A 24,184-nucleotide genomic window follows, 5' to 3' on the forward strand; every position below is an offset into this window, starting at 1 on the left:
AATAGCTACAGATCATCACTGCTTACCCATTCCCAGCTTGGTTTCTATTTTCAAAGCTCATTTGCAAGTATCTGTCTAAGATGCAAGTGGCCACAATCTACCGTGACTCATCAGAGATGAACCCTAGTAGTTATGCACAGATGAGCTATCAAGCACAAACCATAATTATCATAACATTAGCCTGGTGTGTCGATTCATCCTGAATCACATATAATGGCTTGATACTTGTGATGAGAATTTGAATAACAGAGCAGAAGAAGTACAACATTGCCAATTACTTTCAGGGAAGTGAGGGACGGTGGAATGATTTAGATTTCCAGAAACATTTATTCTGAGAGCATAATAGGGTCAGAAATAGATGCTGCATGAGGAAATCAAGCTGTTTTGTTATCTCACTGTTGCACTACCATATTTTACTAAGACTTAGCATCGGAAAGTCAAATGTTACCTTTGTACTCGGTACACTCGAGTCCAGGGAGGCACGAGGGCAAGAATTCTTGCCACCAAATCCACAAGGGTGCTTGGAGGGTAACTTTTGTACCTCCCAGTTTTCCAGAGTTCATAGAGGCCAGTGCCACGGATCACAAGAGTTGGGTATAGTTTCATGCCATCTGGGCGAAAGGCAGGATTCTCAAAAAACTCCTGCAGAAGAAGCAACATGTAAGAGAGATTAGTGCAATGGCTCACAGCAGCTGGACAGTTCAATAAATCATCATTCTGATAGGCACATGGAGATGGGAGTGGGGAGCCTGCATGGTCCAGTAGCAGGAAGATTTCATTGCAAAACCTCACCATGCCAATAGATAGGAATTGGAGGGCTGTCTGATTCGGTGGGAAGGAAGCATTCATTGAGTAGAGGCTTTTCTATCATCACACTAAAAAAACCCTCCTCCATGTGCCTACAAGCTGAAAATCCTGCTGTACCACACCACCCATGAGATGTCCTAAGGCTATTTTTACCATGGATTTAATGCTACTTCAGAAGAGTACTAAATCTTTTTCAGACCTGTGGAATGAACTGCCCCCGGAATTATGTAAGATCTCCGACCTCCGGGTGTTTCACTGCGCACTGAAGACCCTGTTGTTCCGCCAGGCCGGGCTATCAATATAATAGTTTTAAATTGGGGTATTTTAAATTTTTGGGGTTTTAAATCGGCCAAATCTATTTAATTATTTTAATTTTTAATCATTGTTGTGTCTTGTGTTTTTAAATTGGCTGTATACCGCCCTGAGTCCTTCGGGAGAAGGGCGGTATAGAAATAAAATTATTATTATTATTATTATTATTATTATTATTATTATTATTATTATTATTACTACTACTACTACTACTACTACTACTACTACTACTAAACCTGTGTTTAAAAATAGCTGCCTTAACAACTGACAGGTAGTTCTCCCTCAGTGCACTATGCAGCACTCCATTAGGTGAGCTGATTTTAAACATGGGTTTAATGCAGGGGTGGGTTCTAATTTTTTTTACTACTGGTTCTGTGGGCGTGGCTTATTTTGTGGCGTGGTTTGATGGTCATGTGACAATTCTTTAAGATTTAACAGAGGTACTGGTCTACCAGGCTTTTAACTGCTTGCAGAGCCATACCGGTCTACCATTTATTTTTGGAGCGGACTGGTCTACCACCACACTGCCTTTTGCCGCTGATCAACTGTAGGGCAGCCCTTTGAAGCGCAGTAGCAAGAGTTTAAACTGTTTTTTGTTGTTCTGCCACCACCGAGAGCATCGGAAACCACTTTCAGGCAGCTTGGCCTCAATTGCCAATCTACCACCACCCAGCAGTTTACAAGGAGCGGATCGGTCTAGCCGATCAGTTGGGAGGCTTCTTGGCTTCTCAATTTAAAGCTACCTGTCTTGTTTTTTTGTTTTTTGTTTGTCTTTGTCAAGTGAGCCCTGATTTTTTCCTTCTAGCCAATCAGTTGGGACTCGGGAGGCAGCGAATAGATTGGGAGCGGGTTCAGGCAGAGGTGGTATTTACCGGTTCTCCGAACTACTCAAAATTTCCACTACCGGTTCGCAAGAACTGGAGAGAACCGGTAACAACCCACCACTGGTTTAATGTTATTAGGGTTGTTTGATAGTTGAGGATGGTAACCCCAATCACAACCTGTCTAGTTTGTAGTCTTATGTTTTTCTTCTATGCCAAACAGACCAATTCTTCACACAATGTTGATGGATAGAATGTGATGTGCAAGTTACTGAGATAGCTACTATCTCAAAATGCCTTTAAATTGTGATTTTAAAAAAATCAGTGAGCAACAGACTTGACAGAATGAATATATGGTCTTCAGGAAGCCCTCAAGTAGATCTAAAAAACATTGGAATCATGGGAACAAAGATGATGGAAAGATCTTTAGTCAATAACAATCTTCACACTGTAACAAAACAGAACAGCCTTGTAATAGCTACTGATCATACCTGGGAGAAACCAGATCTGGATATAACATTTGCTTAGGTCAATGTACTTAATGCATAGGAAGTCTTTTTTAAAATAAAACTTCTGTAGATGGAATTGTATATTTTGATCCATAATGTTATATTTTAAATGTTTTGGTCCAAAAAAAGCTGTACTATTATGTTCCAAAGGGCTCACTTTATCCAAAAAAAATCAGTACATCCCCCTCCCCCCCAGCAGCATAGGTTTTCAGGACACAAGCCAGTTAGTCTATAAGGGTCATGACTGATTTTACCAGCATAAGTAAATTTATTTTAATCTTTTCCAAACCCCCTCCCCTTCCACTATTATTACCACTAATTACATCAACAGATTTCATTCATTCACACCCTTGTAAACCTGCTAACATAAATAAGCAGGATGCAAATTGTACAAATTAGTAATATGGATGTCAAAAAATTGTTTTACCATTATTGTGAGAGGATGGCTATGTCAGGCTTCCAGGTAACACCCCCAATGAAAGAAGAGACTTGAAGTTCCTCAAAGTTCCATTTTATTAGAGATGTCATATTGGCACATCTGGGAAAACCCAAATCTAAAAGCTTCCAGGTTTTACCCACCCAAAGGAAAGTCCAAGTCCCTGCCCAGCACCCACATGTCCATCACGTGGTCCAATCAAAGCCCTGTCCCAACTGGAGATACTTCCCAGTCACACCCCAGTTTCCCACAGAACTAAATGTGGCAGGCCTGAAGGCCCAATGAAAAAGATGGCTTCCAGGCCTGACAGGCTACTCAGCTGTGCAGCTGCAAATTTTCTTTCAGGGGCCAAAGAAACAGGCGATTATCTTGCTTTGGCAGGATAAATATCTATGCCAAATTCATAACCCTTCTTATAAACAAAAGGAGAGTATTCCCAATACTTTGTGGCTGGTTACACCCATTGCCATGACAATTTCTGTGGCATCAAGGACACAATGCAAAATTTAAAATTGGGCCTAAAAGCTTGAAAATGTGTAGTCTGCTGTATATGAAAATCTGTCAGTGTTTCCTCAATCTTGGCTACTTTAAGATGGGTGGATTCATGGGAGCTGAAATCCACCCATCTTAAAAATGGCCAAGGTTGAGAAACACTGACCTATCCCATTAAAATTATCTTTGTTGCTCCATGGTTCCCTCCAATTACTACTCTCTTATCTGGATGAAATGTGGGTGATCCTAACTGATCAAAGACTATGTAATGAAAGGGTTAAATTCACTACAATAACTAGTTAATTATAACTGACTAGAAGTCAGTGTTACTGAGAATATATTCTGATATATTCTATATCAATTGAGAGACAGAAACATACGACACTGGAAAAAATAGTCAAGTAAAAAAGGGTGCTTTTTAATTTTTAAAGAAAGTCTTCCAGAAAGCAATAACAAATGATAATAATGATGCTCTGAAGAGGGTTGGATTTTTTTGGGTTCAGCTCTAATCAGCCTAGCATCGACCTAGTGAAGTATTCCTGCATGATGATTGTATATGTTAGGTATAATAGGCAGCAGCTTAATGTTGTTACTCTCCTCCTTCAGGAAGTTGAAAAAAGTCAATGATTTCAAACTCTACCATGCAGCCATCTTCATCTATGCCTGAATTCTTGACAAAATAATGAACGGTGGGGCTTGGAATAATAAATCAAATAACCAAGATTTTTATCTTGGTTATTTATCTTGATTTTTATTGAATGACTCTAAGTTACCTGGACATTAAAACAGTCACTTGACACATTGACATATACAGAGGTAATAAACTGTTTTTTTTCTCGTGAGACTTTATGCTAAGTCTGCTAGAGGTTAGAATTTTTTTCTTCCCCAACTGGTGCCTGCCCCCTCCAAATCAAATGAAGCTATGCGGTCAGTTTGTTTCATTCCCTTTGCATTATACAGGTAGTCCTTGACTTACAACCATTTGTTTAACAACCACTCAAAGTAACAACAGCATTTAATAAGCGACTTATGACTGGTCGACGCACTTATGACCGTTGTAATGTCCTCATGGTCATGGGATTGTGATTCCAGCACTTTGGAAGCTGGCATGTAATTTACAATGGTTGCAGTGTCTCAAGGTCACCTGATTGCCATTGGCAATCTTCTCAGGGGCTTCAGACAAGCAAAGTCAATGGGGGAAAGCCAGATTTGCATCAGCGCATGATTTGCCTAACAATCATGTCAAAAAAGGTCATAAAACTCAGCACGACTCACTTAAAAACCTCATCACTTAGCAACAGAGGTTCCAGTCCCAGTTGGGGTTGTAAATTGAGGACTACCTGTATACATTTGAGCACATACATAAAAAAACTTTGTTACTGTAAGAATACTGCGAAAGACAGGAAACATGGAATAGGGAGACCAAAGCTTGCATATATCACAGATATACAACAAACACCACAAAATGCTTGTTGTACATTTTGGGTAGAACAGGTTTGCTACCAAGAATAGCACACCAGTATCTTCAGAAATTAGGAAGATGTTTAAATGCAAACAACAACAACAACAACAAAACCCACACATAGAAAAGAATATAATCAGAACACAACAATTACAACAAAGTCGAAAATGAAAAGGTGAAAAATCTAAATGTAGAGTTGTCTGGACTCTTTGCTGCCATTTCAAGGTCATCTGAAAATTTGCAGCCCAGATCTGGAAGCCCTCATCTTTCTCAACCAGTCCTAAAACTCAAAACAGGCTAACTGACCCTCCTGCTTCAGAAAAGCCCATTTCACTACAGGGATTCCAGGATAGCTCCGCCTTTTGGGCCAGAGTAGCAACCTGCACCTTCCTAAACCCCTGTGAATATCACAGTCGAAAAGGATAGTTGCTGAAGATAATTGCTGAAGATCCTTCCATGCCATTTTGAGAGAAGCGTTACAAATTTGTAATGCAACTCCCTCAATAAATTTAATATAGTTAAAACATATGTGCGAGGACATGCACACACTTTCCAGAATATTCCAACTAAGCCTGGAAAAGAACAAGAAAAGTCCCATCAATCTATGTGATAAAGTTCCCATCACTTTGCATCCTTGTCCCAAAAAATTATGGTAATTTTAAATTTGTATGTAGGTCATCTCCCCTGCAGTTCCTAGTTTTGTGTAGTGTTCCAAAATCTTCAGGGATTAAATTGTGGATATCATACCACTCAACAACACATAAAACAGGAGTGTTTTAATCAGACGGAAGATATAAGTGAAACTATATTGCCAATTGATGAATTAAACATCTCTGAAATACATACTGTCTCTGGATGCTCCCCCATTCGTGCTCCTTGCTATTCATTAACATTCCAGATTTTTATTTAGCGAGGCACGTTACAGTGAGATTAACACAACAGATCTCTTTTCTTTCCTGGTTTTTAAAAATTGCTTTTCAAAACTACCTAGGTCAGGAGCTATCATCAAACTTTCAGCATAAAGATGGCTTACCATCTGGGTACCAAGGATAACCTTTCTAAACATCTATAAATGGTATCAAAAAATTAGATATTAGGATGTGTATCGACTGTAAATGTGGATGCAAAGTGGGAAGCACCAAGGATAAATGTCAGCAGAATTTCTTACCCACATACATTCTTGAAATGAAAAAAACAAATGGATTCAGTCTTAAACCTGAAACTTTACCATAGTCTTGTATAATGTCCTTCATCAGGATTATTGATTCCATTGGTTGTGATAGGGTAACAACCAGATCATCTGCAAATGCCTTTATTCTGTAATCCTCTTGCCTAATCATTATACCTTTCAAGATATTAGAGTCCAGTATTGTATTTAGCAAGACTTCTAGTGTTAGAATAAATAAAAGTGGGGACAACGGACATCCCTGTCTTGTTCCTTTTTCAATTTTAAACTCTGTTGTCAAACTTCCATTAATAATGATCTGTGCCTTTTGCTCTTGGTAAATTGCTGAAATCGCCTGTATAAATTGATCCCCAAAATCCATCTTTTTTAAAGTCTTTAGTAGAAAATTCCAATCTACTCTATCAAAGGCCTTCTCTGCATCCAAAAAGACCAGCACTGCAGGAATCTGTGTATTCTTCTCAAGATATTCCAATAAATCTATTACTTGCCTTACATTATCCTTCATGTGTCTGCCCTCGATAAATCCCGCTTGATCATCATGAATCACCTTTTGGATTACTGGCATCAACCTGTTGGCTAATACTTTCGCATAGATTTTATAATCTGTATTCAAAAGAGATATTGGTCTATAGTTCTCTGGTTTTTTAGTTTCAGGTTTTAGACTGAATCCAAAAAAGACTAAAATGATAGCTAAAAACATGACACAAGATCGTAAACATGAGCTTGAAAGGAGGGCAGGTTTTGAGACTGTACCTAAGGTAAAATATCTAGGAGTTCAGGTTGCAGAATCAAACATGAAATTGTTTCAAAATAACTATGAGGTGTTGTGGCGAGAGGTGCAGAAAGACATGGAGACTTGGAAAAAACTGCAGCTGTCTTTACTTGGAAGAATAGCAGCAGTTAAGATGAACATTTTGCCAAGATTTCTTTTTTTGTTTCAAATGATTCCGGTGCTTAAAAGTGATAAACAATTGAAAGTCTGGCAAACTGGACTCAATAAGTTTGTCTGGAACGAGAAAAAGCCGAGAGTGAAATTGAAAATTATGCAAGATGTTCCAGAAAGAGGAGGTCTTAAACTTCCAAACCTACAGTTATATTATGATGCGGCAGCTTTAACTTTAACAAGTGATTGGTTTGGAAGTAAAAAGGCTGGAATATTGAATGCAGACAGTTTTGATCTTGAATTTGGATGGCATGCTTACTTATTTTATGATGACAAAGTTGATAAAGTATTTAAAAGTCATATACTTAGAGACTCTTTGATGAGAGTTTGGAAGAAGCACCGACTCAAATGGGATTATAAAATACCGCTATGGCTGGATCTTGGTCATACTTTGTGGAATACAAATATAATGTCACTTGGGGGGGTTTTATACAAAGAGGTTCTTTTTACAGATGCGGGCAGATGGCAGCTGAAGACATTGCAGACACTGTTGGACGAAGGGATTAATTTAACTTGGTTACAATATAATCAATTACAATTGAGATGGAAAGAGGACCAAAAAACTGGTATTATGTTGCACAAGGAAGAATTGGTTAGACATATAAAAGAGAAAGGTCCAATGCATATCAAAAGGCTTTATAATGTTTTGCTAGAAAGGGACTCAGAAACTGAATTAGTTAAAGATTGTATGATTAAGTGGGCACAAAATTTTGAAGAACCAGTGATGTTGGAAACATGGGAAAAAATTTGGGTTCAGAATGTTAAATTTACACAGTCGCAGAACCTGAGGGAAAATTTCTATAAAATGTTTTATAGATGGCATTTAGATCCCAAAAAGTTGTCATGTATGTACCCTAATGTTCAGCCAAAATGTTGGAGATGTGAATGTTTGGATGCTACGTATTATCATGTTTGGTGGACCTGTAGGAAAGTTAAGGCTTTTTGGATAAAAATTTGGTGGGTCATGCAGAATGTTTTGAAGAAAAAAATTCAATTCTCTCCACAATTGTTTTTATTGGGTATAGTTAAGGGTTTTACATCGGGTGAAACAAAATTGATATTGTATATGATAACAGCAGCAAGATTGTTGATAGGTAAATATTGGAAAAATGAAGCTTTGCCCACTATTGAAGAATGGACTTTGAAGATGGCCAGTTTTGCAGAGATGGCGAAGATTTCAGCATACTTAAAAGATTGTTCACAAGAGACTTATGAATGGGAATGGAAAAGGTGGATAGAATATGTTCAGAACAAATATCAAACTAGAAAGTATCAAATAGCTTTTATTTGAAAATAATGTATTAGAAATATTTTAATGTAATGAGGTAAAAGAAAAATTATATAGGGGAGGGAGGGGTTCAAGTTTACACATAAGTGTCATATTAAGGGTTTTTTTTTTCTTGTGTTTTTTTTTTTTACCAGTTATGAGTATATTATAGGGAAGTCTGGGGGGAGGGGAGGGTTAGGGAGGGTTAGGGAGGTTGGGAAGTTTGGGGGTGGTGGTGGGGGGGGGGGAAAGGGGTGAAAATGTAATTGTAAAACTTTTGCAATAAAAAAACAAAAAAAACAAATGAACAAACCCCGAGTTTAAAGCTAGTATTAACATTATTTTGAGATATCGCTTGTATAAAAAAAATTGTCGGGACAGGCTAAAGTTAGTGCTTTACCTACATTTATGTAAAGGAATGTGGAGATTGTAGAGATTCTACAGCCTGGGAAAGAGGGCTGTTTGGGAGGAACACGATTGACAGACTTAAATCTTGTTATAGTTATTTGAGAATTCTTCACTATCGTTTAGACCAGGGGTCTCCAACCTTGGCAACTTTAAGCCTGGAGGACTTCAACTCCCAGAATTCAGCAAAGCTGGCTGGGGAATTCTGGGAGTTGAAGTCCACCAGGCTTAAAGTTGCCAAGGTTGGAGACCCCTGATTTAGATTACACTGTTTACTATTAATAAAATAACAGTGTACTATTATTACACATTAACTCTGCTCACCAAAAAAAAAAAAAAAGTCTTTTGACAAGTTGGGTGATTCCTTGGAAAGGCAACTGAGCTCCTGAACCAGAGAATCTGACACAGCTGACTTTTTCCCCTGCAGTTATTTCAGAGATTTTAAATGTCAGTGATGTTACAGCAACAATTAATCCCAAGGCAGAGCAGAGGGGAGGATAGCAAAGGTTTATCATTCAACTCTCAAAATTGCCCTGCGCATTTTCAGTTGATGAGTCATAAGCAGCCCAAGGCGGAGGAACAGTTTTTACCATTCATCAGCTGTAAAAGAAATGAAGGTGCAAGAGAAAAATTGCAAACTGCTCCTAGTTGTTCACAGTGGGTTTTTTTAAACATAGGAGGCTGCCTCATGTAGTTCATGACACAGGCAGATGTACCTAGCACATGTTCACAGTTTGTTTTCCTTGTGCTATTCACTGAGTGCCAAAGATAAGAGATCTGAGCATATGGAACAGAACAGAACATTGTTAGCTGTTGGTACAAAAATTAATACATTTTCCATGCTATATGGAATATATTTATTTAATTTAAACGCCATCCCCAATCAATAATTCTGGGTCGGTTAAATCCAAGTAGGTAGCTTTTTTTTTTTTGAAACAAGAAAGTAACCAGCAAACCTTAATTTCTGTATAGCCCTATAACTGCAATAGCGCATGGAAAAGTTGGGGCTGTACTATGTGCTAAGACAGGTTCTTTTTAATGATGCTTTGTTGTATAAACCAGGGGTCCCCAACCCGACTACCAGGCCTTCGCCTATTTGCAACCAGGCTGCATGAGTGGCAGGGTGGCATGCACCCATGTGTGCAGCTCAACTTGCATGGCGCATGTGCACATGCGCATCCCACACAATGTGCGCAAGTCAAGCTTCATGTGCATGAATATGTGTGCTGGCCCACAGCTTGCGTAAATTGAGTGGCGTGTGCACTTGTGCACCAGCCTGCTGCTTGCACTGCCCGGTTCTCCTCTGCCCCCCTGCCAAGCTGCAAAGGTTGGGGACTACTGGCATAAGACACAAATGTTGGGGCTCACTCATTCTAAAATATAAGCCACAATTCATCTGACATGCTAAACCAAAAGCAAAGAAAATCTATGAAAACTTTATGTCTTTGGCTGTTGTGGCCCGCTGGCGGCCAGCGGAGCTGGCAGCAGAGTTGGACAATGAGGAGGATGGGGAAGAACATGGGCCAGTCCTGGGGGCTGGGGAAAGCTTGGACAAGGGCTCGGCGTTGGAGGCAGAGAGGGAGTTAGGCAGCAGTGAGGCAGAGGAACAGCTGGAGCCCGTTCCTAGTGTGCGCATACGCAGAGCTACCAGAAGACAAGAACAACTCAGAAAGCAGGGTCGACTTGGGAGTAAAGCCATACCATGGAGATGATTGGCCCCTCCCATAGGAAATAAAAGAAAGGCGAACAGGGAGTGGGCTTTTGCAGGAAACAATTCGTTCATTCCGTGACCCTGAGAGACTCTGTGCCAAGTTTTGCCTTTTGCCTTGTTTGGAAACAAGTTACGTGGCAGCTTGCCAAGCGAGATAAGATGGGTTGATAACTATTCCTTTGAAAAACTGTTTGGATAGGCCTTGCTGACTGTGAATGAAAGTAATTCACAGTCCTGTAAATAAAAGAGGTTTTGCCAGACCAAGACTCTGCTTCCAGCTTTTTAAGGGAGCCTAGGTCAGAACATTGGCTTGGTTTAGCATGTCAGGTGAATTGTGGCTTATATCTTAGACACTACCAGAGTGGTCATATATTTCTATTTTAAAAGAATGTATAATTTCTATGATCAAAGGAAAACATGGAGTCTAAAAACATTTGGTGTTTTGCTGCCCAAATGCTTATTTATGAAAGGAAAGAAAGAACAAGGTTAGAAGATTGAAAGAGACATTCTGAGCCACTTTCTAGAGCAATGTTTCTCAACCTTGGAGGCTTTAAGATGGGTGGACTTCAACTCCCAGAATACCCCAGCCTGCAAAGCTTGGTGGCTTAAAGATGAGTGGACTTTAACTCCAAGAAGATAGCTGAGGACTTCTGGGAGTTGAAGTCCACCCATCGTAAAGCCACCAAGGTTGAGAAACACTGTTCTAGAGACTATGCTCATAGGGTTGTCCCACCTCCTCCCAGTAGCCCATTTCCAAACTACTCCTTTTTGTTGCGTTAGCTTTTCCTGTTAAACCAATCTTTTGCTTGTTTGTTTGTTGGAGTCAGTCAGCTGATGGATGGACGGACAGATGGAACAGACAGATGGACAGACACAGGGCTGAGTCCCTTTACATTATTTCTTCCCAACATTCCATTGGGCTGGAAACAATAAAAAAGAAGACTATTAAATATTTCAGAGTTTAACCGACTGCAATTTGTTTGTAATTAAAGTTATTATTTCAGGCATTTATGGAGTGCTGAATAAAGCTCTTGGAAATATTTTTTCAAGTCACTGCTGCCAAACACCTTATATCTTTCTTCTGCTAATCTAAGAGTGGAAAAGGTAAAAAGATCTTCTTGTAGAGTTTTTTTCCTTCTGCAAAACTGGCAGGTTTTCAAGGAGATGTTTGTCAGTTTCATAAGTCTTTTAAGAGATTTTCCCTGTGTGTACAATAATGGGAAAAATACCTTTCCTCTGCTCACCTCTTTTATTTGATTACTTAAACATTTTTGGAAGTCTGTAGCTTAAGGCCTATGAAGCAGTGGTGGGTTGCTACCGGTTCACCCCGGATCGGGCGAACCGGTAGCTGCGGTGGCAGCCCTGGACGTCTCTGCGCATGCGCAGAAGCTTCTGAGCATGTGCAGAAGTGTCGTGTGCGCGTGTGAGCGCACATGTGCCCACAAGCGAACCGGTAGCGACCGAAATTGAAACCCACTACTGCTATGAAGTATTGTTGTAGTATGAAATATGAAGATATTTCTTGCTGTTCTAGACTTACTGAAAAAATAGTTAAGCCTCCATGAGTTAGGAGATGGGGATGGGGTGGAAATGACAGAGGTAACCATCACTAATAATGGTGTGGAAAAACAGGATGAAGTTAAATTCCTTCTTTAATACTATAAATTTTTAACAGCATATTTACTATTTGTTTATCCTGCATTTCTTACAGGAGCTCAATATATTGCTTATCTTCTCCAAGTTTATCCTCATAACAATCCTATGACATTCATTAGTCTCCGAGATAACACTAGGATTCAAATAATTGAGTGAACTTTATGGCTAATTAGAAATCTGAACCTGGATTTTCCTAATCTTAGTTTACAATTTGAACCATTACACTTCATTTGTTATCCAAGTTGTATGAAAATCTAGGTCATTTAATGAATAGGAATCACTGATGGTTAGGATACTAAACAAAAGAAAGATAAAACGTTCACAACTTCACAGTTAACTATGGAATCTGCTTTCAAAAAAACTAGCAATGGAGATTACTTTAAACTTTAAAATAAAATCATGAAGGATAAGGTTACTAATGGCTACCTTTTTTTTTGCACTATATCTTCATTGTCCCTTCCCCATATCATGGTCAGCCCATCTTTTACTACCAGTTTTGGGAATATGAATATTGTACTCATGTTCTTCTTAGAGACTTCCATAATTACTACTACAAAAAGAGAATGCTGAACTAGAAAGGTCCTTAGACTGATTCATTATGGTTCTTCTTAGGTTATGGTATTTGATAAAGCTAGATGAATATATCTAAATTTCATGAGGATTTTATGCGGGACTTTCAATTGCTAGCAAGCACCATGGGTTGCTACAACATCTATTGAGATTTCTAAATTCTGAAGAGAGAATTTCAAAAGCAACTTTTTGTTTACAGTATAATAATAAATTGTGCACCTAAGCAACACTTAATTCACAACACTGTTCCAGAACTTCTACTGTAAACAATTAACATCAATAGGGCCGAAATTAGAGAAAACTAGGGAAACAGAACGCATATCCCTTCAAGTGCCTCAGATTCAGCAGGGGAGTTTATAACATGATCAGATTAATAGCTGGCATAAATCAACTGCTCACCAAAATTAATGAGGTTTTTAACACAGCCAGCATTTCAAGACTACATTAGGCAATAAAAGGCACACGTGTGTTGTCACAATGCAAGAAAAATGAGGTGACCTGGGGGGAAAATAGAAGCGGGGATCCATGAATCACCCATGCTGTCAAAACAGCATTGAAATAAGTTCTACAAGTGGAAAATGCACACTTGGGATTCCTCCTTCTGCTGCTTTGTGGTCCTTTAACTACAAACTATCCCTTTTCTTAGACTTTTCTTCATTTTAATATAATGAAATCTCATTTGATCAGATCTTAATGGAAAAGACTTCGCATGAAGCAAAGCAAAGCAAATCTCCACTATGTGTGAGGGTTCCAAGGAACACCCCCAACAAAATAAAGCTCTGAGGCCTAAGGTTCTTCAAAGTTCCAATTTATTAGAGATGTCATGTTGGCACATCTGGGAAAACCCGAATCTGAAGCTTCCAGGTTTTCCCCATCCAGCTAAGAGTTCACAGCCCTGCCCCACACCCACAACTTCATCACATTGTCCAATCAACTCTTCACACTCCACCGGATACAATCTTCAGGCAGTCTCCATCAGACACAGGCAAGTCTTTGAATACCGAATGTTGTTATGCCTAACTTTCTACCGCTCCAACAACAATCCTCTCCCAACTTCCCCAGCTAAAATATGTGGCAGTTTAGAAGCAAAAAGAAAATTGTCTTCCACTATGATTTATATTACTTGCATAAATAAGTAATTACCTGAATGATACAAATGATACAAATATGTCATTTACATCTTCATTGATGTGATATTCACATTATGCAAATGTCAGAAATGAATGTATATTTATTTATGTAAAAATGTATATGATGTCATCACACAAATGATGTAAGTCCAAAGATAACCTACTCCGGTTCTTCCTGCACTATACTAAATCAGTCTATTAAAATGAGGCTTTGCTGAAATAAAATAAAACACTTCAGGTACGGAACCACATGACCTATTAAAATACAACTGCCAATTCAAATTCTCTTGAATGTTGTAATTGTATCCCGGAGCTCGGCGGTGGTGGATGTGTATGAAAATAGGACATGCACGGTCACTGCTACCTCTTCGTCCCCAGCCCTGGCCACTGCCACTGCCAAACGGCCCAAACACTATCACTGCTGAATGGCCCACAGCGGCAAGGAGATATGAAAATGGGAAGCCTCCGGCTGCTGCCATTGTTTTGCCCACCCATTCGCTCACTGGGCTAGCTCTTCCTCCAGCCACCTGCAACGATCTGTCCCTGCAGCGAATTGTGGGGTTGAGTTGTCTTGCAGTGACTTGGTGGCAATGAGTTGGCAGAGGCAACTTGGTAGTGGTGAGCTGGCGGCAGTGAGCTGGCCACGCCGAATAGTCCTAGACCCATTTGACTGCTTGTAGTAATGTAGTGCTACCTTTCAACATTGGATATCCTGTTAAATTATTATAATATTTATGAAATGCAGCTGGGTTCACAAACTATATGAGCCTTGATATGGTTTGTCTGATTTGATGGCATAGTGTGCTATTTGCTGTTGTTCTTCTTGTTGTTATCATCATCATCAAATTTATTTGCCACCATCCTGAGGTTCAAGGAGACTCTTGTTTGATGGTTAATGATTCAGTATATTGTTTGAACTCTGCCAATTAAAGCTTAGACCACAAAGACTGTGTTAGGATATGGTATAAGTCTAACAAGTTGTCCAGGCAATATATGTGTTCTATAACTTTAAATGTATTCTGTAACTCTAAGATGTAATGCTGAGTAATTGTACTGCTGAGTCATTGTAATGACTAATGACTGCTGACTGACTGCTGAATGCAATTATCCTAATTGTACTGTTGAGTTATTGCACTGCTGACTTCACTTATCTTAAGTGGATAATTACTAGTGTAAACTGTATATAAGAAGGAAGCTGAGCTATAGTCATTGTTGGACCTGCTCTCATCATTGCTTGACTTGCTGGTTGGAACTGTTACTGTCGGGTGTGAAGACGTGGATGGATATGCTACCATCGTGATTTGTTACCAGCATGAATTGCTGTTTATTACCGACTGCTGTTTGTCTGGTAAGAAGATATCTGTAACTTCGGATTGATTTGAATGGCTAAAGACTTGGATTGACTAAAAGACTATGCAATTGTTTTTCACTACAAAGTAAAAGCTTTGTTAAACCAGTTTGTATGTATTGTATTCATTGCTCTCAGTACCGTTTCTCTGTGCACTTACTCTGCTTAACAGACTGGATAAGCAACAAATGGCTTATCAAAATATGTGAACCATACCTTTATGGTATCAAGCTTTTAAAATTATCACTGGACATAGAAACCAGTGCTGCAAAAGTATTAGTTGTAAACAATTTATTAATTTGACTAGCTGCAGTATGTTTGGTGAAATATTCCTTTAGCTTCTCTAGGATCTATGGCTCTGAGCAGTTCTATTAGTATTATGGGAAATAGTATAATAATATTATGAGAAACACTCTTGGTATACATATGCTACTTTGTCTCCAACCTTTGCTCTCTTTCTCTCCCCCTTTTGCTAAAGTGAACTCTGATTCAGTTATGATCTTGCTAAACGTGGATTTCTGCATAGCTTATTCAACCAGTTCACAGCTTTGTAATGACTCTTTGTCCATGTAATTACCACTGCTTTGCTAAACATTTGACTTTAAGATACAGTCAGAATGATTTTTTGTGTCAAATAGTCAAATGTCTGATGAAAAGGCTTGGTGATAAAAGGATACTCAAAGGAAGGATCAAGTTTTCATTGGTTGCTTTGTTTCTTCTCCTTCTGCAGGCAAGTGAGCCTGATTATCTCATGAGTCTAAGGGAGCAATAATCAGAGAGAAATAAAAAAAAAAGAGTAAATTCTTACCACAAACTGGTTGATGTCTCTCTCAAGTCCCATGTTGGGAAGATCTGGCATCATATGTGCTACCACCTTGAACCCAGCATCTTTGGCTAAGTGGAACGATTCACACACAGCTTTTACTGTATGGCCCCTGGAGTAAGGAAATTGTTAAGAAACTTACACATACATATTCAAAAATTATGTTCCCCATGATGAAAACTTCTTGAGTAAATGTTTTAGAATATCTGTATCCAAAACCCTTTACCTTCTAAATATTATGAAAACTAATAAAATCTATAAATAACAACATTAAAGGATAATTATAACCACAAAGGGGACGCGGTGGCTCAGTGGCTAAGATGCGGAGCTTGTCAATCGAAAGGTCGGCAGTTCAGCGGTTCAAATCCCTAATGCTGTGTAACAGGGTGAGCTCCTGTTACTTGTCCCAGCTTCTGCCAACCTAGCAATTTGAAAGCACGTAAAAAAAAATGCAAGTAGAAAAATAGGGACCACTTTGGTGGGAAGGTAATAGCGCTCCGTGCACCTTCAGCGTTTAGTCATGCCGGCCACATGACCACAGAAACGTCTTTGGACAGCGCTGGTTCTTCGGCTTAGAAACTGAGATGAGCACTGCCCCTAGAGCCGGAAACAACTAGCACGCATGTGTGGGGGAACCTTTGCCTTTACCTTTACCTATAACCACAAACTTAATAAGCATGGAACAAAGAAAGGCCTGGAAACTATGTTCTAGACAAAATAATTCTAAACATGTTGGCCATACTAGATAAAAGTATTTTTTTATGTCCCATTGTCAAAAAAGGAGTAATTCAAATGTTAATAAACATATAAAAATTAATTGCTACAAATCTGGTATAGGTTTTTTTCCTTCTAGTGTCACATAATTTTTTAGACAACCCTATACCTATAATTTTTGATACCAACAGATTTCAAATACTTTCAAATACTATAATCAAGAACATATATATCATTAATATATAGTAAAAGATTGACAGTCACTCCCAACAAAAGCTAAAGACAGAACCATGTTCAAATGGAACATGCATGGAATGTACATTTAATAACATTCTTTCTACAGACCTCATTTTCTACCCATATTCTATTCCATGTTGCTATATCTGTAAATTTTTCTAACTCTAATTTGAGTTTATATAGGAAAAATTAGAGAGGATATTATATTTACTCGAACACGGAAGGTCTACCTTCCATATTGTAATATCCTCTATATTCAATTATTTATTTGTCTGTGAAAGACAACAGGACCCTTAAAAACATACAGCTACCTGAGATAAGCATGAAAATATCTTCATCTTCCAGATTCCGTCTTCTTTATAGGTGAAAGAAGTCATTGTGGGAAGGTTAATAGATGCATACAAGACTTAGGGTTATTGGGGCAAGAATGCTAAATACACGCAAACAAATCCACAATATTAGGAGGCAAATATTGGGTAGGAAAATAAAGCATTCTGTTGGCAGAACTGATTTGCAGTTCTGTTGATAAAGCATTGTGCTTAATCCAATTAATCATGATGACATGGAACTGCATATCAGTTCTGCCAACAGAATTTATTCTTCCTTCAGCCTACAAGATTATAGAACCTTCTAAGATGCATCCAGGTTGTCTGTGATGAAGAAAAAGAATGAAGGAGTCTCTTATTGCATAGCATAGGCAGAAACTCACGAGCACTATGTTGGATGATTTATTGCAATCACCAATTTCAAGAGTTTTAAATGAAGGCTAAGTAATCTCTCATTCTGTTCCTTCCCAAATGTTTTATTAATCCCCTTTACTCTGTAGCAGGGGTGAAATGTAAAATTTGTTACTACCGGTTCTGTGGGCGTGGCTTGGTGGTGGTGGGGTAATATGACTGGGTGGGCGTGGCCAACTTTAAAAAAAATATAACTTTTCAAAGCATTTTTTCTAATGCTTTGAAAAGCCTCTGCCGATCAGGCAACTCAGCTGGAATCGTCAGAGACTTTTCAAAGCATTTTTTTTACCACCTCTTCGGCCAAGAGATTGCAGAAAAAAATGCTTTGAAAAGCCTCTGATGATCCCAGCTGAGCCACACGATCATCAGAGGCTTTTTTTTTTTACTTTTAAAAGCATTTTTTCGTCAGAAGAGGTTGTAGAAAAAATGCTTTTAAAAGTAAAAAAAAAGCCTCTGATGATCATGCGGCTCAGTTAGGCATGGGGGGGGGGCGCATAGGGATTTTTGCTACTGGTTCTCCGAACCACCCGCCACCATCGCTACCAGATCGGGCGATCCAGTCCAAACCGGGAGCATTTCACCCCTTTATATATTTTATATACCTTGTTTATAATATCGCCACACAATTACATTTCAAAAATTATCTCTATTTCTATTTCTATCATGAGCAAAGAACCAAGTTGTGTTGCTAAGGCAAGCCCTCGTTACTTGTGTCAGCAGAGAAGGCCTGTTGCAGATCCTGTCAGTCAAGAAGCTCCGACTGGCAGGATCCAGAAAAGCCTTCGCTGCTGTAGTGTCGGCCTTGTGGAACATCCTGTTCCTCTCCGCAGACTGACGTTTGCTCTTACCCTCCATCCTTCTGCAAGGGCCTGAAGACCTGACTCTGCTCTTTGGCCTGTGGCCCCAATATGGAAGTCCCGCACTGGAGGTGGCTACTGGACTAATTAGCTGACCCCCATTCACCCCTCTGCACTTTCTGTTCCCCCTCTGCCCTTCTTTTAATTCATATTATTGTACTTTCCTTATTTGTTTTTATTTTTTCACAGCTTTGCTATTGTTATGTTTACATTTTTAATTATTTTTTTCCTTTTTCCATTTTACTATTGTAAGTCACCCAGAATAGCCTCACGGTGAGATGGGCAGCAAATACAATTAACAAATGTATAAATGTACCTAAATGCATTTTAGATGCCTAGAGTAATAAGAAAAGGGTAGTGAGCCATTCAGACTGCTATTTACACTTACGTTGTGAACTGAGTTTCATCTCTAAAGCCTAAACTTTAGGCTTTAACTTTTCGATTTTGTAGATTTGGGATTTTAAATTGGAAATGCTGATGATTTAATTTATTTTAGTTTTTTCTTAACTTTTGTGCTATATGTGTTTTAAGTTTGGCTGTCCACCGCCCTGAGTCCCCCTGGGGAGAAGGGTGGTATATAAGTTTAAATAAATAAATAAATAAATAAATAAATAAATAAATAAATAAATAAATAAATAAATAAATAAATAAATAAATAAATAAATAAATAAATAAATAAACAAACAAACAAACAAACTAACTAGAACTCAATTTAACAGACTTGATTCAGAAATGGACAAGCAGAACTGTGCTCAGAAAATACGTTCTTTCTTGCTCTCTCCCCTCCTCATCAACTTTACTACAGCCATCCATTTTCTCCCATTCATTCTCTGCTCCTGAAGATTGAGAGGTACTTTGAATCTTCAAGTGATGGAACCATGAGTCATTGGGAAAGTGGCTTTTAACAAGCCAGGAAAATTAAAAGGTTTTACTTGCACAAGCAACAGCACTGTATCCAAAAGAAATTACTGCAGCTTCAAATACTTTCACTTCAATACAATTAGTAATACAAATAAGATATTGTTAATTTTGTTAGCTACCTCATCCTAGACATATTATTATTGTATTTATGAACATCTTCTGGTATTACTATGAAGTCGGTAAGTTTAGAATATCAGTACAAATATTTCCACACTTATCTCATAATTTGAATGGTATTTGACTAATTTAGTTTATATTAATTTACTTAAATTCACATTATTGTTAGTTGAATGCAGAATAATCCTTCATAGATACATAATACATACATACATACATACATACAGTATATATCTATCAGTGCATTACAAATTACAACTTTCTCTATTTTGCCCATTCTCTTGACCCATTTCTTCTTCCTTGGTCTATTTCTTTTCAGATTAGAGCTTTGTGTATTTTCTATATATGAATAAACCAGCTCAATATTCTTTCTTAGTGATCACTCATTTTTGTATTCAGTCCACATTCATTCAATTCTTCACTGTTTTTATGATAAGCGCTTCTTAAGTAACTCTTCCCCAATGCATTCAATGTACCTTTTCCCCCCCCGACCTACAAAACTCCTGCTTCCATGTAACAAAATGCAGATATATGCCCTTATTTTTTTTTCTTGTTTTGTTCAGTTGTGTTCAATTCTTAATGATTACCTGAACAAGTCCTTGCAATTTCCTTGGCAGGTTTTTCAGAAGTGGTTTTCCATTGCCTCCTTCCTAAGGCTGAGAGAATGTGAGTGGCCTACCGTCACCCAGCTGACTTTGTAACTTTGTGAGATTAGAATTCTCAAGGTATCCCATTTCTAGCCTGATGACTTAATCACAACACCAAACTGTATTATTTATTTATTAATAAATAAATTTGCCACCCATCTCGCTGCGAGATAACTCTGGATGGCTTACAACATTAAAAACAATAAAATCATACACATACATAGGTAGTTGTCAACTTACAACAGTACATTTAGTGACCATTCAAAGTTACAACAGTTCTTAAAAAGTGACTTATGACCCTTTTTCCCACTTACGACCATTGTAGCATCCCCATGATCACATTATCAAAATTTAACAACATATTTATGATGCTTGTACTGTCCCAGGGTCATGTGATCACCTTTTGCACCCTTCCGACAAGCAAAGCCAATAGGGAAGCCCAATTAACTAAACAACCGTGTTACTAATTTAATAACTGCAGTGATTTGCTTAGCAATTGTGGCAAGAAAGGTCGTAAAATCGGGCAAAACTCACTTGTCTTGCTTAGCAACGTAAATTTTGGGCTCAGTTGTGATTGTAAGTCAAGGATTACCTTTAATCATAATAAAATCACAATAAAAATACAGGTTACAAGATGGGGAGGGAGAGAGCAGAATGGGGGGAGGTGAGATCTGCTATGCCCTTTTACACAGCCATTACAGCATCTTTTGACAAACATTGGAATATGTGTCTTATAGTTCTTCTGAGCCAGTGGTGGGTTTAAAAATTTTTTACTACCAGTTCTATGGGTGTGGCTTGGTGGGCATGGCATGGCTTGGTGGGCGTGGCTTGAACGTGGCAAGGGAAGGATACTGTAAAATCTCCATTCCCACCCCACTCTAGGGGAAGAATACTGCAAAATCCCCATTTCCTCCCGATCAGCTAGGACTTGGGAGGCAGAGAATAGATGGGGGTGGGGCCAGTCAGAATTTTTACTACCAGTTCTCGGAACTACTCAAAATTTCCACTACCTGTTCTCCAGAACTGGTCAGAACCTGCTGAAACCCACCTCTGTTCTGAGCATGCAAAATTTCTATATTTTTCTATCTTTAGTAAATATTCTACCAAGATACACAAACTCATATATCTCTTTCTTACCATTTAGGTATAACTTGCAATAATTCACTCCATTTTTTTTTGAACAAAAAGTTTTTATTATTTTTTTTAAATTCAAACAAATAACATTTTCACTTATCTATTTAAACATTTGTAAACCCAACCTTCAACCCCCCCTTCCCACCCCCCTTCCCCGACTTCCCAGAAGAAAAACAGGGTATAAATTTTACCAAACATACGCTAAAATATGCTAAGTTAATGCAAGACTTAAAACTCCCTAGACCCCTTAACTCCCCTTCTACAGATTATTCATCAACCTCCCTTTAAACTCAAAATAACATATAATCCTTTAGCCCTAAGAGTTTTAAAAACCATTAATAAACACTAATAGATCAAAGCCTAAAAATCTCATAATACATCTGTAAGATATTCTTAGTTCATTTACTTAATCATCTTACTCTTCCTCCTACTTTTCTCAAAATTCAAATATTTTAAAAAATCTTAATACAATAATTAAACCTTAATTAATCATTAATTGAACTCTAAATTCATTTACTTAATCATTATAATTAATCATTAATACATCAATAGTTTGACCAGAGAAAGTTAATCTTCCATTCTTCCTTTCTTTCTGTATTTTTTCCAGTCTTTCTTCCTCCCTCCTACTTTTATTTTGAGGAGGTTTTGAATTTTAACTGGGGGTTGATGTATCTTTAAAACTTGTCCCTTTCTTGGAACCATTTCCTCTGATTTAGAGCCCCCATATCAACTCTTCTTGCTTATATAATCAGTCAGTTCATAGAACGAAGAATTAACTCGATCAGTTTGCAAAGAAAAGTCCAGTTGTTGCATTTCAATTAATTGTGTGAAAGCCTCTGCCAAATCATCCTCCGAGACCTCGTAGGGCTGGTCAGTTTCTTCTTCTTTCTGCTCCAAATTATATTTTTGAAAAGTTCTGTCAGTTAATTCCAAAAGGGCAGGAAGAAAGTTTGAAGATTCTTGAGAGCCAGCCAGTTCCAGCTTCTCTGTTTTGGTCAAAATGTCTCCTACATTGTCATTGTGCTTTCCTTCAAAAACATCCTCAGTTGCTTTTATATCCTCCACCGGTTCTATAAATTTTTGTTCTATGATTGCTGTTAGGTTATTAATAATTACAATTTGGTTATTCATGGCTTCCTTTATAAATTCTGTAAGGTCTCTACAAAAAATCCTCCTGGCTCTGTGACTCAGTTCTCTGTGTCATTTCTGATGCCATTAGAGAGCCTCCACCACTTTCAGGAACTCCTTGTTTGGAAGCCATATTATTTTAAAAGAAATTTTCTTTTCTCAGCCATAAAATCTCTTGAACAGCTTTCTCAGATTTATTTGTAATTTATCAAGCAAGATAGTCTTTTCTACACCCAGCTCTCAAATCCCAGCAGTTTAAATCCAGTCTCTGAGCACAAATCTGTTAACAAGCACTTTCATTTCTAACTTTCACTTTTACACCCACAACGAAGATGCCATTTCCACCTCCAGCTCAGCAAAATCAAGTAGAAACAATGTATCCCAGGAGTTAAGCATCATACTTGCAAAAGCTTGTTCTCCTGCTTCCATTCTGTCTTTTGAAATCAATTAATCTTCTTTTTGACAGCAGAGTCGGTCGCCGGCGTCTGGCTCTGTTTAAACGGAGTCGCCACGGATCCAGAGCTTCAGTGGGCTGAGCGGGGAGCTCTCATTCAATTCGCATTGTTTTAATTCGGGCCAAAGTATATAATTCCTTTAATTAATTTTAAATTTTGTATTGTTATGTATTTTAGTTTCGGCTGTGCACCGCCCTGAGTCCACTAGGAGAAGGGCGGTATATAAATTGAATAAATAAATAAATAAATAAATTACTCCAGGGGCTTCCGGGGAGCTCTACCCTCGCCCACCGGCTCTCCTCTCCTTCTTCTCCCGAAGGAGAGGTTTTCAAGCCGTCTGACAGCTGATTAGCGCTCTCAGAATGGCTCCAACGGAATCACGGGGCTGGTGGTCTAAAAAGACCGTCCGCGATGCCAGCGATGCCAACCGGAAGCCCCAATTCACTCCATTTTTATTAATATAATTACTCTAGTCTAGTCAATATACAGATCCTGCTCCCTCCACTGAATCCTTTACTAAACATTCCACTGGTTCTCAAGCATTTTACTTAATGATGCACTGCTCTTTTGGCATTCAGCAACCAATATTGCTATAGTGTTTGTGCTAATCAAATCAAGGTCATTCTCTTTATCATACTCTTTCACTAAATTAGACAATGCGCAAAAATCTTTCTCAAATTCATAGCCTTTTCCGTTGCTACTTTATTATATATATATGTGTGTGTGTGTGTGTGTGTATATATACATACATACATACATACATACATACATACATACATACATACATATATATATATATATATATATATATATATATATATATATATATATATATATATATTCGTAGATTTTCAGGGGTAGAGGTATGCAAGTCTTGGCGTATTCGGGTCTTTTCCCGTGTAAGATTGAGAATATCTTGGCAACGTTTCGACAAGATCCCACTTCAGGCTGAAGACACCAGCCGGAAGATGACGAGTGGGACCTCGTCAAAACATCGCCAAGATACTCTCAATCTTACACGGGAAAAGACCCGAATACGCCAAGACTTGCATATATATATTATCCCACCTTTATTATTTGTACAGAAAACTCATGTCAGCAAACATACCTAATACTCTTTCCTCCTTCTATTTTCTCCACAACCATCGCCTGTGAGGTGAGTTGGGCTCAGAGGGAGAGAGAGAGTGATTGGCCCAAAATTACTTTCACACCTAAGGCGGGATTGAGCAAAAATCTGGCCTGCACATTCCCTCCCTGGTTTACAACTGTTTTGCACTTCACTAAATTGTCATTTTCTATATTATTTCAATCAATTTTCTGCCATACTTTTCCAGATATGCTTAACAATCCCTCCTCCCT

The 24,184-nt window shown here is 38.3% G+C and overlaps 1 protein-coding gene across 1 annotated transcript in view; it reads right to left on the reverse strand.

Moving 5' to 3' along the window:
• The window catches only part of ELP3 (elongator acetyltransferase complex subunit 3), a 106,630-nt gene that overhangs the window by 48,642 nt on the left and 33,804 nt on the right, over positions 1-24,184 (reverse strand). Inside the window, exons 9-10 of the mRNA XM_034421250.3 lie at positions 15,864-15,990; positions 449-642 (exon numbers count right to left, since the gene is read on the reverse strand). Coding sequence (XP_034277141.2) covers positions 449-642; positions 15,864-15,990 — 321 coding nt within the window. The remainder of the gene's footprint in view (positions 1-448; positions 643-15,863; positions 15,991-24,184) is intronic.

The sequence above is a fragment of the Pantherophis guttatus genome, chromosome 1 (assembly GCF_059756535.1).
Source record: "Pantherophis guttatus breed Tessera chromosome 1, ASM5975653v1, whole genome shotgun sequence".
NCBI lineage: Eukaryota > Metazoa > Chordata > Lepidosauria > Squamata > Colubridae > Pantherophis > Pantherophis guttatus.